The following is a 19088-nucleotide window of genomic DNA, read 5'->3' as shown; positions in this document are numbered from 1 at the left end:
AGACTGGTCCAATTCTCTCCTAATTCAATTTTCGTTTAAGAATTAATTTGGGAATTGTAGTTAGTGCACATCAAATTAAAATTAAAAAAAAAATGAATATATTTATAATTTAATGTACTTAATTTCCATCAATTTTAAGACTTAGTAATTAATCTCAATTATAATTAGAAACAAATGATTTCTATAGAGAAGTCAATGGCCATCAGATATTTATGAATATAACAGGAATATGAATGTTATCGATCATTTCGCAATACAAATTATATAAATCATTCTGACTACTTGGAGAAGATTTAGTCCCAAACAGAGGTATAATTCTCTCAGATAATTCCAGTTCGATCTCGAATGCTCGCGTATGATGTATGTTAATTGCTTCTTATTATCATTTATTTATATTCATGCGGATACTAATTTTGATAATGCATAATATTGTTTATCGTTTGTAACGTGGTCTTTGAAAAGAAAAAGATACTTTTTCTGGTTATTCCCAATCCTATTTTTAAATATTATTAAAGGAAGTAATATTTCATTGTTTTCAAAATGGCGTCGTAGTTACATTATTTACATTTCGTGTAAGTATTTATATCATTAATTTGTTTGACATAAATTATTATTTATCACATCGTCCTCTAATCTGTTGCAATCAGTCATGAGATATAGGAAGATGTGGTATGAGTGCAAATGCGACAACTATCCATCCAAGTCACAATCTATAAATAAAGTAAATCTTTATAGATCAAGGTACGGCCTACCTCACGGAGCCTAGGCTTACACCGAACAGCAAGTTATTATGGGACCCATAAATTACTAGTGTAAAACCATTCAAACGGGAAAACCAACGGTCTAATTTACATAAAAAAACAAGAAACACTAAATGAACCACATAAACAGACGACTACCACTGAACATCACTGTCATCAGATTCTTGACTTTGGACACATGGGACAGGTGCAAACAGTTGCAGCGGGATTAAATGTGTTAATAGTACCAAACCATGAACGAATAAACTTGATCGGTGATACAATCTCGGATACATTGCATACACATATAGTTTATAAAATAAGAGATGAATAATTAAACTAAAACCTCTGTGAAATGTTTAACAATTTTAGAAAAGCATCAACTTTGAAAGTTAAACCATTATACATGTTATATACTTCTTCTTCTGTCTTTATAATCCTCCGTTTGGGAATACCAAGGAATGTCTTTTTCTGTCATCGTATCGCAGCAGAATAACGTTCGAATCCCGGTGAGGAACAAAAAAAAATGCTTCCGCTTTACAGATTTTACATTGTTGTGCTGTTACTATAATATAAAATTTTATACACATACTACTATTTGAATTCCAGAAATATGAAAATAAAAAAATTAAGCAGCAATTGTGGTAGAAAAAATGAAAAGAAGGAAACGGAAGATGTATAACGAATGAGTTAGAGTGAACATCGCAAGCACAACATGGACGAAGAACCTTCAACATCAGCTGGCATTAAATGTTCAATACCAAAAGAATTACAGGATGAACTGGATCTAATAGCTGCAAAACTTCCACGAGATACTGGTATGTCTATCTGTTTCAATATGCACACCTAGTATAGATTACACGTTAATATTTGTTTTTTTTGTTGTTGTTGGAAATGGTATAAGTTCAAGATTGATTTCTTATGTTGGTGATAAAACTGTTTTGCATCTATCCCTCTTACTTTATTTGATAAGGGATATTTTCATCAGAATGTCATGTTCGTAATCAAAAATAAAACAAGCTCAGCTAGCACTTTTGACTGACCCTGAAAAGCACAAAAAATGATTATATAAAGGGACATAATTTAACTTAATGCAAACATGAGAAAATAGAAAAACAGTCAACTTAGAGATACAAAAAATTGATAATGGAAATGGGAAATGTGTCAAAGAGACAACAACCCGACCATAGAACAGACAACAGCAGAAGGTCAACATGTACATTCTAGTACATGTCGTGTCAAAAAGATTTTAGAATAATAGTTTAAATGTCATATAAAGCATCTTGTTATATTGCCTTCATTATCTGGAAATGCGAAAAGAATGTAAGACATGCTGTAAAATGTGGAATGAATGATTTATTGCTCAAACTGGTTCTTTTAGTCAGATTTACTATAAATAGAGTTGACAATCCAACAATTCCTTCTGAATCACGATGTGTGTTGATCAGAAGCATCATATATATATTTGAGTATTGTTCACTCCTTGAGTAAAGATGATTCGATGAAAAAAACTGAAAATCCGCTAGCTGGGGTAGGGTTATAATCTGTAATATTATTTTTGTAAAACATAAGTGCAGACTTGTATTCTTTATTGTAATATGTGTCCTGGTAAGAAGTCTATGCATCCTAGGTGTCATTAATGGTTTGTGGTTTGTGGTGTCGTTCTTTATAAACCAATCATGGGATACAATTTAACCATTATTTCTATAAGTTTATGATAAACGTCAATATTGCAGCAACATAAATAATCGAAGGCTAGTAAGAAAGCATGATACACATTTAAAAAAATCATTCCAACAGTACACAATATGAACTTAATCTTCCGCAGTCGAAATAAATACGATTAAATACTTTATGAATTTTATGTAAACACAAAAGCGACTGCATTGCCATGAGCCTATTATCATTAATTTTTTTATAAGCATATACGTGACTGCATGCTCATAAAACTATTATCATTCATGAATTCATGATGTGCTGATTCCGGATGTCAACGCTGGTGGGCATAAACCACTACGATATCACAATCAAAACGCAAGCACTCCTATTCCGACACTAACCTTTACCAGGCTGATTTGTTTCTGTTTAACTGTGAAAATGTTATAAGTCATTTTGCAACACTCGTTTTAGCTCACCTGGTCATAAGGTCAAGTGAGCTTTTCTCATCACTTGCCGTTCGTCGTCGTTCACTTTTACAAAAATCTTGTCCTCTGAAACAACTAGGCATAATAACCAAACATGGGCACAATCAATATTAGGATATTAAGTTTGAAAACTGTGTCCAACAACCCCGTATGCTAGCAAACATGGCCGACATGGCTAAAACAGAACAAAGGGATATAATGCAGATTTGGCTTATATCTCTGTCATTTAAGCATTTAGAGTCAATGTGACATGGGGGAAAACATGTTCATCAGGTTGAGACAAAACTGCCCTTGAACTAGTAGTTTTAAGGAAAATTTGCAGTTTTGAGATCTTAAATATTTTTATAGATAAACTTTGAACAGCAATCAATTGTAAAAAAAAAAAAATCAGTTGAGCGACACAGGCAACTTGTAGCCTATCAGATATCAAGCAAAAGGCATTGCTATAATGTTTGTGTCATAATAAGTCAATCAAAGAACAATTGATGAATTTTGACTGATTGATATGATAGTGTTCTAAGAAAAAATGCACGAAGCTCATTGTTTTACAATCATTTACGTGCATGTACGATTTATAATCATAGGCAAACTGACTATTTTTATTTATAAAATGAAACATAAATTGTAGAGAGTTTTATAACAACAACACTTTAGGGACTGCTGCATAAATGCTATTGATCGATATGTTTCGGTGCTAAGGGTACCGTCATCAGGATATCAAAACATGTCGATCAATAAAATTTCTGCAGCAGTCCCTAAAGTGTTGTTTTAATAAGACTAGATACATTTAATGTTTTTTTTTTTATCTTAACAACTCTGCATACCCGAGGTATCCACTTTAGGAACTCTATTGTACTACAGATTCATCAGGCGTTGGTTCACTTTCGTTTTTAATAAAATGAATTAGATAAATAGACCATCAATGTTATTTTTTGTTTGTTGTTTTACAGTAAAACCATCAGATTTAAGTGAGAATCAGAAAAGATGTTTGGTTGTTGGAATATGCCTCCATAACGTCTTAGCACCAGCGTTGAGGACCCATGTTAAATCAATTTTAATAAGCCTTTATAAACAACTATCTTGTAACCATAAGATTGATAGACAAATATATTCAAATCATCTAAAACAATACCAACCAACAACCTACCTGAATTATGAGAATGTCAACAACAACAAGGCAAATCATGGTTATAAAAGAGAAAACTACGACTACACGATCAAAAATGCCGTTGATTTATCCAAGCTATTTTTACAGACACATATGGCACTTTATACAGGGTTTGATGACACATGCGACTCATCTGCTTTGCTAGGATTGATCACCAACATTGACCAGTTTTCTGCAGTTGTAAAGACAGATGCTGAAGATGTACGTACAGTATATGTGTAAACCGATGGCTTGTCATTACTAAAAATGACATAATAGTATCGATTTTTAGATAATTTATATATGTCATAGGGATCAAACATGGGTATTGTAAATAACCATTTTCCAAAGTGTATGTTTAAACGTACATATTTGCATACCCCTACCCTCAATCAATTAATGAAACATTATCGGACTGTTTTATTTGATGACGTATATCTGTGTTGCCTGCATATATTTGAAACATGTTAATGTACAATTTCACATTATTTTCCAACGCATAGATAATAAATGTTTCCATCGCGGAAACTACAAAAAAAACCAACAAAACGAAAAAACCCCCAAAAAAACAAACAACAGCGAACGATAAAAATATTGATTTTTCAAACCCCTTAACTGACAAAACTGTCCGAATTATAAAACAATTATCAAAGTAGTTGTACACACTATGATGTTCTGTTGTTTTTTCATGATGATTCAGTCCAAGCGATTTATAACTAAACTCACTTACGGGTTTTTTAGATTTCAAACGATTAATATAAGTTGCATTCTATAAACGGAAAGGATTTTTTTTTATACCAAAAACCAAAAAAACAATCCTAACACAGATATTTATATTTTCTAAAAATAGTTCAAAGATTGAGTCGGAGATGGCCGGTGAGTGGTATCAGGTACACATAAAAATTTATTTGCTCCTGTTCATCTGCTGGTTTAGATCGTTATCCTTATATCAATCTTTTGATGAGTCACATTCGGGAAAGGCTTGTATCGACGAATTGATGTGATTTTTTAAGAATCATGATAATTATACTTTGGTTAATAAAAAATAACATGATACTCATCTCTACTCTAGTCTTAACTTAAAATATTATTTTATGTAATTTTAATGAAGGTACGAACATATATACGGAACCAGTGGGCTCATTGTGATTACACTAAATGGGATGCTGTCAAGTACTCAACATCATTCCAGCTGATGGAAAAGTTTGTCAGGGACATCAATATGAGTCCAATCGATGAAAATCAAACTCTAGGATATCTAAATAAATGGAAAACAAAAGGTATTGTGATTAACGTATCATTAATTAAGTTTACGCATTCACTAGCATGACTAAATTTACATGCGTACAAGCTTAAAAGACACTTCAACATTATAAAAACGATTATCAAACGTAATTTTTCCTGTCACATTCAATACGAGGAGCACGTAATTTAGTCGTTGTCGTTTTTGCAGTTATCTTATCCCCCCCCCCCCCCGTGTGTATAGTTTGTACTTGTAATGTGTCGTTATACATCACTGTTCAGGGTAAGTGGAAGGTTGTTAAATTAAAGCATGTCTAACAACGCCACATATTTTTGCGCCGGTCTCAAGTCAGGAGTCTGTATTTCAATGATTTACGTTAGTTTTACATTCGCTAGAGATATAAAGGAAAGGGAGAGAGATGGAGATCTCACAAAACATTTTTAATCCTGACACATTTTTGCACCTGTCCCAAGTTAGTAGCCCCTGGCCTTGGTAAGTCTTGCATGTTTTTTACTCTATGGTATGTTTGTGTTTTTTTGGCGTCCGTTCTGTTTTGTTCACGCATCGTAAATATAATGAAATTTGATGCAACTGTCACGAAAGTGAGAGGTTTAGCGCTATAAAACCACGTTCAATACACTATTTTCTACATGTTTAGTTACATAGTGTGCTAGTGACCTAATACGATATACATGGGGTCAGTAAATTCCTTATGGGGAGAGAGCGATGCTCATATGGAATTTACTGACCCCATATATACCGTATTACGTCACTAGCGTTATTTGTCATGTTAGGGCCTTCTGTATCAAACTATATGGTATTTTGTTTTCTCATTGTTGACGGCCGTATGGTTGCCTATCATCGTTGACATCCACTTCATTTGAACATGAGTGAAGAGCTGTCTCTTTGGCCATTATACCACATCTCTCTATTTTTATATCATTATACAAAAATGGAAAACTTTGATAAAATTAATTTGTCTCAAAGAGGGACCAAAGATACCAAAGGGACAGTCAAACCCATAAATCAAAAAAATGAAAAAGACAAACAGAAAAACAATAGTACATATGACACAACATAGAAAACTAAAGAATAAACAACACGAACCCCATCAAAAAACTAGGGGTGATCTCAGGTGCTCCGGAAGGGTAAGCAGATCCTGCTCCACATGTGGCACCCGTCGTGTTGCTTATGTGATTACAAATCCGGTTAATAGTCTAATTTGGTAGGTCACATTCATGAAAGGGAAGGGGATTGTAATTACGACGTAAGGAAAATATCCGATATCATTTGTGAAACGGTTATTCCATAACGGTCAACCAACTCGTGTTGACGTCCGTAAAATTTACGAAGGGATGATTTCAACTTCACCATTTGGAACTCTTGGTTTAATAGCTTCCTTGTGAGCAGTAACCCTCTATCAAGAAAATCATGATAGGAAATGCAAGCACGGGAATATCGTATCAATTGGGAGATATATACCCCGTATGCAGGTGCTGCTGGAATGTTGCTACTTAGAAATGGAAAGTTCACAATTGGAAAGCTGAAATCATCTCTTTTGTCGTTAAGTTTTGTTTTCAACAGACCCTCATTGTCAATTTCTGGATGTAAGTCAAGATATGAAGCCGACTAAACTGTATCTGTAGTATCCTTTATCTCCAGTTCGATGGGATAGTTGCGTTCCACATAGTCATCAAATTTTGAATTGTTTAGTGAAAGAACATCATCTATATAGCGGAAAGTAGAGCTAAAGGATATTGCTAACTTCTTATCTTTATTTCTAAGAAGTTCCTGCATGAAGTCAGCCTCATTATAATAAAGAAACAAGTCGGCGAGTAGACAGGGCACAGTTTGTTCCCATTGGAATGCCGACAGTCTGTTGAAAAACACGTCCTCTGAACGTAACAAATATGTTATCAATCAAGAAATCAAGCATCTTGATAATATCAGTTTCAGAGAATTTTTTGTTTGAATCAGAGTGATTCTTTACAAAGTAGGATTTATCTCTCCCTAAGACAAGATACTTGTATCTATTTTGGCCATTCTTTTTTTATGAAGCAAAGTAATACCAACTCTTTCAATTTGTCTTTTAGTTTGGAATGCTTGTGTAAAGAGTAGAAAAGTCAAATGTGTTAACACTGTTACAAGATGAAAGAGAGTTAGATTGTATGTACTCTAAAAGATCTTTGGCATTTTTATGTATCCACATCTGACTCACGCCACCTCTAGAATAGGCAGTTTCACAATAACTTTGAAGCCTGTCTTTGATTGCTGATAAAACAGATGCATATAATTTAGAAATAGGTTTCGTGGAGCACTTGGAAGACCCAGCAATATACCGTTGTTTGTAAGGACACTTTTGTAGTTTAGGTATCCAATACAGTGATGGAAGATCCAGTTCTTCATCTTTGGTTGAAATTCCAAAGGAACAAAGAACAGACCTATGATTATCCAGGATTTCCTCTTTAGTAAGTGTCGTGAGGGTATATGTTGAGTTTACAATTGAATTGTCAATACCTAATTCGTTTATCAAGCAGTTAATGTAATGACGTTTACACACAAAAACGATGTTATTTGTGGCTTTGTCTGCGGGGACAACAACATATTTATCACGGAGTTCGGATAGGTGTTTAGCAACATTTGGGTCTTTAAAGATTGACGTAGCATGGGCATTGATGGACCGTTCAGTTTCTTAATTCTGGTTAACTATGAACTGCCAGTTAAATCTGAACTGCTGGTTAACTCAACCGCCGGTTACCATATCTATATAAATAGGGTGCAAACATTAATCCACCATTCTGCCTCTGATGAAGGTCCTCTTTGGACCGAAACCGGTCAGGCTATAAAACATCACCAGGCGCTGTTAATTATGTGTATTTGTATATATACTATATTTTTATGCTTTTACATTTTTCTCACTGATACACATAGTTAATTTTGCTTCTACTGACGAAAGCTCAATTTGGAGCTTATGTGTTTACAGACTACTTATGTCAGTACACCTTTCCTATATTGCCTAAAATTGAAAATTTAATTTTCAATTGAGGTGGTATTGGTATTAGAAATGATAGGAACTGATGATAAATACTTCCAGAAGGTTATTAATGGGTATATGAAGATGATGAATATGTGACGTATGTATGATTGTTTTATTGTTTCCGATAAAGGCAATTCCAGGAACGCGTTTTTGACACATTTAATTTTAAAATTTGTTTTCATTTTTTTTATTGACTATTTATTTGTTTGATCCAGGTCAAAGTATTCTTACTACTCTTGGTTTTGAACTAGTAAATGAGATTCGTCAACAAACACAGGTGTTAGCTGAATACACAAACTTGGTATCAACAGAGACAGATGAAACCATCTTAAGGATTAAGAAAGAACTTGATAATTTTGGAAGAATTTTTCAAAATAAAAATGATCAGTTAAAGGAACTTCATAATGTAAGTATTCAAAACGCACACCAATCAAGTGTCTGAAGATAGTTGTCTCATAATTTTTAAGATATCTGTGGGTGACAATATAAATTGTGTATGAGGAAAGAATAAGATACGTTCTCAACAAAAACAACATGTGACCCTTCTTTTTCAGATTAAAAATACTAAATGTACTTGTCTGCTGAGGTTGGTTTTAAATGACATCATTGTGAAATAAAAATATTTCTTTTTTACAAAATATGCTAACTAAGATATGATTGCAGACATGCAGACATATAAATAAACAGCTGTGTTATGATACGCTGTATACTGTTTTGAAGAATAAAATTCCATAACTTCTGAATATCATTCCTCAAAAATTTCAATAAAAAAACCAATAAAGGAATATTAATTTAATAGGATATAAATATGTTATAAAAGTATAATTGAAACTACTAAAAACACTTTGAGTTTTTGTTCGGAAACTGGAAAATATCCACATCCTAATGAACAAATCCCATAACTTAGAAACGAATAATTCGAAAATTAAAAACCATAGAAAGGTAGCTTATGTTTCAGCTTATGTGCTTTGGGTTTATGGCTTTTTTGGTGCTATTTTAATTTGTAAGATATGACGTGATTCTGTACTTATAAATCCCGTAATTTTGTATTATGCTTAGTTAAATTCTGGTATTCTTGTCTTTCATTTTAACTTATATGCTTTGTGTATATGCCTATTTAAGTTTCTTTTTTTTTATAGTGATAAAGATTAAAATACAATCTGGACTGCTGTATCCCAATTTTTGACATTTTTACCTATTATGTCTCTGTTTTGTTCATATAACATTGTCAATATAATTGAATTGCATGCGACTTTCATACAAGTGTGAGGTTTAGTCTAGAAAAAAAATGACTGTAAGAAATAAAGGCAACAGTAGTATACCGCTGTTCAAAACTCATAAATCCATGGACAAAAAACAAAATCGGGGCAACAAACCAAAACCGAGGGAAACGCATTAAATATAAGAGGAGAACAACGACACAACACCGAAACGGACCAAGCAACAGACAATACACCACGAGAATAACAAATATAACATCAAAACCAAATACATGAATATGGGATAGACAAGTACCGTGCCACGTCTTATCTCAAAAATAAGAGAAAACAGAAACGACTAACGTTAAAATGCAACACACACACACAGAAACGAACAATATTATAACAATGGCCATCTTCCTGACTTGGTACAGGACACTTTTAAAGGGGAATAAAAATGGTGGGTTGAACCTGGTCTTAAGGCATGCCAAACCTCGCACTTCAGGAATAGTTGTAATCTATTCGTTTCGTGAGTTTTAGCGTTCGGTTTTGCCATTAGATTTAGGACTTGCCGTTTTGAATTTACCTCGGCGTTCGGTATTTTTGTGATTTTACTTCAGTCATCAAGAGCTTTAATTTTTTTTTGTATACTTGTAGAAGGTGATGGATCAAGACGAAACACTAAAAAATCACGAGTCACAGTTTGGTAAGTAGCATATCTTAGATGACACAACTGAATTTCTTAAGTAAAGTAAAAAGCATTTACAAAGAAAACACTTAAATTGAAAGCCGACATTAACAGTGTAATATGCCACACATAGTACTTTGAATATCTATGAATTTCAAGTAAGTTGACCCTCATAGTGATTCGATAGGATCTTTATTGCACGTATTTGTACAATTTGTTGCTATTTAGTAAAAAATAGAATAAGCGAAAGACAATTGGCGGGTAAATCTTAGGTCAGGTCAAATGAAGGAGTTTGTATTTAAAAGTCAACTGTATAATGAGTAATGATGAAATGTAGGAGACAGGTATTGGCAGGTACTTATTGTTACTTGTCATTTCAATGAGAATATGCTGAGGAAACCGAGTCACGATTTGCAGACATTGTTAATATTGTTGCCTTGCATTTTGTTTTAAATTGTAGTTAAACATGTTGATGCCAAACAAAATTGTCTCTTCTCAATTGTTTTGTTAAGGCAACAGTAGTTTATCGTTTCAATAATAATTCATTCATTTGACAAAGGATACATTTTCTCCAATTATACATACTTGTCAGAGTAACTGCGATGTGTTTCTTTTTAATTTGCAATGTGGTTTGTTTTTCAAACCAGTAAGACCAGAACCTTTACATGAGGAAAAGAGGAAATTTCATCATTTTCTGATTATCAATAAAGGAATTGATGCATTGAACAGCAGCAAACTAACGTTCTACAGCAAAACGAAATAACTTACATCCAAAATGCCATTTTATCTATAAAATTAGTCTGTTCCTGATTTCACCTACAGTAACACCATAAACCATTGCATCCAATGTATTAACTTTAAACAAACATTGCAGGACTTGGATTAAGAACAATTTCTAAAAACCCTGTGACATAAGACTGTTCCCACTCACCTAAATTTTTTATTTTGGATATAATTATAATTCCACCCGAACATCTCTGAAAGGTGATAGCTTATGGTCCTAAGTTCAGAGAACATTAACACATTAATTGGAACCATTTTTACTTCAAATTTTTTTTTTTTTATATAAACTTATGACTTCATGCACTCCCGATTTAAGTGTTATGCATATTGATCTGCCATGTAAAGCATCAAAAATATTCTTAAATTTATTTACATTACATTTTATTATTTCAGAGGAAGTAAAAGAAAGCCTAAAGCTATACTCGTGTTGTGGTGAGGTTTTATTAGAATAATAAGATAAATACATGAAGTGATATTTAGAAATCCCTATTAAATATACAAAATACAAATATCCTCTTTCCCAAATTTTTTTAAAGACCGAGTATATAAGTATGCAATTCTTTATCGTCATTACATTTGGAGAGTGTTGAATTAAATATTAAATTTCTAAATTATACAACAAAAGATATAAAAGGGACATTTAAACTCCTAAATTGAAAATAAACTGCCAACGCCATTGCAATGTTAAAGAATAACTCACAAACAATAGATTAAAAAGTAAACATTATAGAAAACTGAAGACTGAACAACATGAACCATCACAAAAACCTGGGGTGATCTCAGGTGCTTCGGAAGGGTAAGCAGATCTTGCTATACATTTTGCACCCTTTTTGTAGCTCATGTGAGTACAGATCTGGGTTATAAGTCTTACTGGGTGTGTCACAGACTGAATCATCTTTAATGAAGTCAGAGGCATTTTCTGATAACATAACTACAATACCGTACCCTTTCCTTAGTTAACAATGAATACAGATAGGTAAATATGGTAGTTCGGCATTTGTTACGATATTCGAGGGCTTGAAATGACTTCCAACAGGCGCCAAAAGAAGATGGAACAAAATAAAATAAACAAAATGACAATATTACACAAATTACAATAGACTACTAGCAGATAACTGACATGCCAGCTCCAGACTTTAATTGAACTGATTGAAAGATTATGATTTCATCATATGAACATCAGACACAATCCTTCCCGTTAGGGATATATTATCATGCCATCATAACATATATGAGAAGAACATAATCCGTGTCATGCCAACAACTGTTTTTTTTTATAAATGTGTTTAGTTCCGATGCAAAGACCCTATAAGTGAACCAGCATTAAGCCAAAATATGACAACAGTATCGTAACTATATCCCTTCTTAATAAGTCTATTTAAAGGTTTTGTTAGTTTCTGAGGTGAATGCTAACATTTTTGTGCTTTATAAAGAATATTTCCATAAACATTGGATGTGAAATATCTGAACGTATAAGAAGTATGCATGTTGAGCTATATTTACGAATGATGTCCTTATACCGATAATAAAATTTAGTAAATGTTTTGACTTGTTTGTGATATCGAAAACCAAGGGAACGTCACCATCTAAAAATGGATCATTAACGGTAGGAAAGAAAAATCATCTCTTTTATGATAATTTTTAATATTAGGATTTCCGTTAGTGATATAGATATCAAGATAGAGGAAAGGACAGTGGTCATTGTTAGTATTATCTATATTTAAAATAAGTTCAACAGGATAAATTTCTTTAGTATACATACTGAAGTCGTCATTATTTAGAGCCAAATATATTTAAATTTGTTTATCAGATGTTGTTTCGATTGGCCTTTGGTTACCTCTGAATGTGTTACCAGTCATCCTTTGACAAGCTATCCTGGCTGTACATAGTTATATTCGGGAATAACTCTTCATTTACAACTTAAAAACTCGAGCATCACTAAAGAGACTGTTCAAAAGCGCATCTGGTGCAGAAAATAGGTACCGGTTATGATATTCTGAAAAAAAAACCAACACTTAGTAAACTTGTATTCCTAATGAACAAACTGCTATTTACCCTTGTGTGTTGAAGTAACACTTTCTGACTTTGTCTGAGTATGATGTCCGTTTGGTTGATTGATACACACATGATATATAATTAAGCTCTAACTTACAACTTTACTGGCTTCCAAGCAGTACATATTTTTCATTCAATCTGTGTATGAGTAATATAAATCATTCACAATTCCCATCGTCTATTCGAAATAGAGAATAAATTAACTATGGATTAAAACAATTGAAATTTACCAGTAAAACATTTGATAATTTAAATGTAAATAGAAGGTTTGCAAAACAAAACCCCAACGGTGTTAAATATCGGTCTTAATTGTAGCATAAGAGTCATCGTTTTTTATTTCCAGATTCCCACAATATCGAGATAGAGTCATGGAAGGAGGAAAGTGAAATGTTTGTTCACACACCTGTTGTAAATATGATTTCACAGATAATTGAATCAGAAACTAATGTCTTAATAGTAGGTGAACCGGGAATCGGTAAGAGCTTTTTGATGCATCATGTTGCCTTACATCTACATACGAAGATGGAATACAACATAATTCCATGTTCAGATATTCATGAGATAGTTCAGCATTATAAAGGGAACGTAAAACAGATGTTTGTTCTGGATGATATTTGCGGAAAATACACAACTAGTTTGTCTGATGCTGAATATTTGATAAAAAATGAAAAGAAATTAAAACTGATGCTGAAAAAGAAAATTATTAAAGTACTTGCAACATGTCGATTAGATATTTACAGTGAGGAATTATTCAAAGAATCATGTACTGTTTTTACATCGAATATCTTCAATTTGTCAGCAAAATATTCAAGGGACGACAAATTAACGATATGTTCCAAATATTTAACTGATGCAAACATTCAGCTATTGAAAGATGTAAATGTACAGTTTACACCTCTTATGTGTTATTTGTATTCTAATAATCATAATTTGAATTTGACAGATTTTTTGCAAAGTCCTTTTCAAACATACAAAGAGGAATGGAACAAGTTAAAATCTTTTGCTCAACACAAATACTGCGCGCTGTTTTTATGTGTGATTCATAATGGCACCATGAGAGAGTCATTGTTTGACATTTATAATGAATATAGCACTGAAAATAAATATGTCAATGAAATTGTTTACGAAATCTGCGGACTGAAACGTGGAACGTCTAGAAGTGAAATGAAGGGGTTTTTTGACAGCCTTGTTGGAACTTATTTTAAGAAAATAGGAAACACGTATAAAGTTATACATGACCAAATGTTTGATTTTATGTTCTATTATTTTGGTAAGAAGGATGAAATGATCAGAGGAATATTACGTTATTCAGACATCCGAGTTATCAATGACAGGACTCAATTAGAGTCCTTGAACGAACAGCATGGTGAATTTACTATAATGATATCTAGGAAATATGAACAAGAATACTTTAAAAGAATTGAAAGTGAGTTAAAACTTGGAAAACTGAATCGGTGTTTTTACAATTCACAGATGAAGTTTGAAAAATATAGAGCTTTCTTTCTCGAAACATTAAAGTCTTTAGACGACAGCTTACTATTGCAACATATAAGTAAGAATAACAATTTGCAGTATGAATCCACACAAACGTATAATAAAGATGATTTAGTAGCGACTGAAGGTTATTCAGATGATGAGGATATGACAGAAGGACCTTTCATAACATCATGCGTTGGAGGATATTATGATATAGTTCAATATTTTATTTCAAAAGGAGCTGATATCACACTTTGTGGACAGTTCTATTCTCCTCTTATAGCTGCCTGTGCAGGGGGAAATGAAAAGATAGTGCAGTTACTGATAGACGAAGGAAGTGATACAAACCAACCTTATGGTATAGGATTTACCCCTCTTACATTAGCGTGCGTTCAAGAGAAAGAGAAGATAGTACAATTACTGATTAACAAAGGATGTGATATCAACCAGATTGATGATATGGGACAGACACCTCTGAAAGCGTCTTGTTGGATAGGAAATGAGAACATAGTACAGGTACTTATTGACAAAGGGTGTAATGTTAAGCAGGAGGATGGTATTGGGGAGACGCCTCTGTTTGCTGCTTGTAAAGGAGGAAACGAGAAAATATTAAAGATACTTATAGACAAAGGATGTGATGTTAACCAGCATGCTGGTTTTGGAGAGACACCTCTGACGGCTGCTTGTAAGGGAGGGAATGACAAATTAATACTCTTACTTATAGACAAAGGATGTGAAGTAAACCAGATTGATGGTATGGGACAGACGCCTCTTACTTGTGCTTGTAGAGAAGGAAACGAGAATATAGTACAGCTTCTTATCGACAAAGGATGTGATGTTAACAAGGATGCTGGTATTGAAGAGACACCTCTGACGACTAAATTCTGGCCAGGCAATGGACAGTTATTACATTTACTTTTAAACAAAGGATGTGATGTTAATCCGGAATGTGATATCGGAAAGACACCTCTGACAGCTGCTTGTAGGGGTGGAAACGAAAAGATAGTACAGCTTCTTATAGACAAAGGATGTGCTGTTAACCAGATTGATGCTATGGGACAGACGCCTCTGACGAGTGTTTGTAAAGAAGGAAACGAGAAAATAGTACAGCTACTTATAGACAAAGGGTGTGATGTTAACCAGGTTGATGGTACTGGACAGACGCCTCTGACACGTGCTTGTAAAGAAGGAAACGAGAAGATGGTACATTTATTTATAGACAAAGGATGTAATGTGTATCCGGAATGTGCTATTGGAGAAACACCTCTGTTAGCTGCTTGTAGGGGAGGAAACGAGAAGATAGTAAAGCTTCTTATAGACAAAGGATGTGATGTAAACCAAGTTGGTCGTGCTCGTGAAACACCTCTGACAATTGCTTGTAGCGGAGGAAACGAAAAGATAATACAGCATCTCATAGACAAAGGATGTGATGTTAACCAGATTGGTGGTATTGGGGAGACACCTCTAATAGCTGCTTGTAGGGAAGGAAACGAGAAGATAATAAAGCTTCTTATAGACAAAGGATGTGATGTAAACCAAGCTGGTCGTGCTGGTGAAACACCTCTGACAATTGCTTGTAGCGGAGGAAACGAAAAGATAATACAGCATCTCATAGACAAAGGATGTGATGTTAACCAGATTGGTGGTATTGGGGAGACACCTCTAATAGCTGCTTGTAGGGGAGGAAACGAGAAGATAGTAAAGATACTTATTGACAAAGGATGTGATGTTAACCCGGTTGATGTTACAAGGTTGACACCTCTGACAGCAGCTTGTAAGGGCGAAAATGAGAAAATAGTACAATTACTTATTGACAATGGAGTTGATGTTAACCAGGCTGATCGTGACAACGATACACCTATGATAATTACTTGTAAGTCGAAAGGAAATGAGAAAATAGCACAGTTACTTATCAACCAAGGAGTTAATATAAATCTTAGTGATGGTTCACGACAGACTGCCCTTACTGCAGCTTGTAAAGTTGGAAATGAGAAGATAATACAGTTACTTCTAGACAAAGGAGTTAACGTCAATGCAAATGACATGCTGGGACAGACACCTTTGACCGTTGCATGTAGAAGAGGACATTATAAACTTGTACAACTTTTGATAGACCAAGGAGGTGATGTTAACAACCCTTTCGATATGTCAGAAACACCACTAATTGCTGCCTGCGTCGGAGGATATGAAAATATAGTACGGTTAATAATACATCATGGATATAATCTTAATCGGACTACTGATGCATCATTAACACCTATGACAGCTGCTTGTTGGGGTAGAAATGAAAAGATATTCCAGTTATTGATAGAGAAGGGACTTGATCTTAATCAGGCTGACTGCTATGGAGATACACCTCTGATGGCAGCATGTCTGTGTGGAAGTTATGAAATATTACAAATGCTGATAGACAAAGGAGTTTATCTAGATCAGACCACTGGAGAGGGGTTGACACCTATTACAGCTGCTTGTGGGGCAGGATGTGAGAAGACAGTGAAGTTACTGATAGACAAGGGCGTTGAAATTGACGATGCTGACTTTATGGGACAAACACCTCTGATAGCTGCTTGCTTTGAAGGACATGTAGAGATAGTACAGTTACTTATAGACAAAAGATGTGATGTTAACCAGACTGATTTTTTTGGGAATGAAACACCTCTAATAGTTGCCTGTATGAGAGAAAACGATTATATTGTTAAATTACTGATAGACAATGGAGCTGATGTTAACCAGGCTTCTGAGAATGATTATAAAAAAACTCCACTAATGATTGCAATCTCTCGAGAACATAGGATGATAACACAGTTGTTGAAAGGGAAAGGAGCCGGGGTTAACAATCCATAAAGATAGAAATATAACCTTGAGTCTTATCGAAGTAAGTTCCTCGAACAATGGATAACATTGGCATCTTTGGCGCATGATTTCGGACTTTGATAGCAGAAAGTCCTAAAGTTGAAGCTATGACTGTCGTGTATCTCACAACAAAACATTCATTTAAAAAACGCTTAAGCAAAATCAATGTTTGCCCATGATAATCATTCAGAAATGCATGCAATAGAAATATTGATTGCTTTATGGTTGACGCCACTGTATTCACTATTTGTGGTCATATTTTGATATGGACACCGTAGCCTCCTGAACTGCTGAATCTGAGCTTTTAAAACATTATTTTGAGAATGAACTTATTTTTTCAATATAAACGATCTAAAATATGACTCAACATTTATTATTCTTAATATAGCAAATGCTAATGTATTTCAGTGTCTAACAGTGTCAGAATATAAAGGATGTATAATAATTTAACTAGGTAAAGTACAGACTAAGTTCTGTACCATGGATAGCATAACTGTCATGTTTCCAAGCTGCATAATGTCTCATTGTTATATATCATCTTTTCTGCCTATTTTACATTAACTGTCCTTAATTTATAACAAAAAGAGTCAGTGATGATGTAAAGATAGGTAAAATATATTATGTCTTTGGTATAATATATTTTGTTATATTTTATGTATTTTAAAGATTTGCAAAATTTTGTACTGGTTGATGGTATTGGCATATATGCAACATACCGCATGTTAAATGTATTTCGCCTTTTTAAGTTGAAGTCATTATCAATATACAACACATCCCGATTTTCATAGATAATGTATTTTCACTTAATAACGCACATGCTGGGTATCTATTGTACCTATAATGATAGAAACACACGCGTACAGCTATACTTCATAACATACATATATAATGCGTGCACAGTTTCAATAAGAGTCAGTCAACTACTAGTACTCAAATTAACTAAACGACAATTGAGATGCTTTCTTTTTTAGATAGTGTTAGATTCCATTTCAGAGCAGCAACATTCAAGCAGCTCCTATTTATTGTCCCTCGCGTTACGCAATACGTGGGACATGGAAATACCGAGAATTCGTCCGTCTGTTCTTTTGTACGTTTGTTCAGTCTTTTTAGTGCTCTAACTGGTACAATTAATGTCGGATTAAAACAAATATATATAGACGTAACGCATGATATTGGTGTCACTTTTGGTAACGTCGTACGTTAACGTCAAAGTTACATACTTTATTGACGTGATGTTTTATTGCCTTCCAGTAAAGTCTGTTAAAAGCACATTGTTTTTGTGAATAAAAGGGGATAAGGGTAACACCATGTTCTATGTAGGACAAAAGAAATTATGAGGTATACGTAGTGTGTTCTATGAACGAAACAAGATGTTGGACATTCAGTAAATGGACATAAGGATTTGTCGACTACGATTTGTTGTTATATTTCATGTAAATCTACGTTTTTTCATAAAAATTATTCAGGGACAATTTCATGTTGGGGTTTTAATAAAAAATGGTATCAATAGAAGCAGAACTCTAATAATTTTTTTTGTAATATATTTGTTGTGTTTATTATCAATTTCTGATGATACACACAAAATTGAATTTGCTTTATATTCAAACAAACTTAATTTGAAAAAAATTAACAAAAAAAAAATTATGACCAAATAAACAAAATTATATTCTACGTCTTTCAACACATGGTTTGTAAATGTAGTTTTGTATAAAACTATAATAAT

General features: G+C 33.6%; 1 protein-coding gene across 1 annotated transcript; it reads left to right on the top strand.

Annotated features, from left to right (window-relative positions):
• Window positions 1–523: 523 nt before the first annotated feature.
• LOC134716701 (ankyrin repeat domain-containing protein 17-like) lies at window positions 524–18076 on the top strand. Its single transcript, XM_063579706.1, has 8 exons — window positions 524–572; window positions 1350–1558; window positions 3835–4253; window positions 5143–5311; window positions 8527–8717; window positions 10168–10216; window positions 13380–13511; window positions 13980–18076. The coding sequence occupies exons 2-8, from the start codon at window positions 1456–1458 to the stop codon at window positions 17354–17356; spliced, it is 4440 nt and encodes a 1479-aa protein (XP_063435776.1). The 5' UTR covers window positions 524–572; window positions 1350–1455; the 3' UTR covers window positions 17357–18076.
• Window positions 18077–19088: the final 1012 nt, after the last annotated feature.

Source organism: Mytilus trossulus, chromosome 4, assembly GCF_036588685.1.
Source record: "Mytilus trossulus isolate FHL-02 chromosome 4, PNRI_Mtr1.1.1.hap1, whole genome shotgun sequence".
Classification (NCBI taxonomy): Eukaryota; Metazoa; Mollusca; class Bivalvia; order Mytilida; family Mytilidae; genus Mytilus; species Mytilus trossulus.
This window is presented reverse-complemented; position numbering and strand designations above follow the sequence as displayed.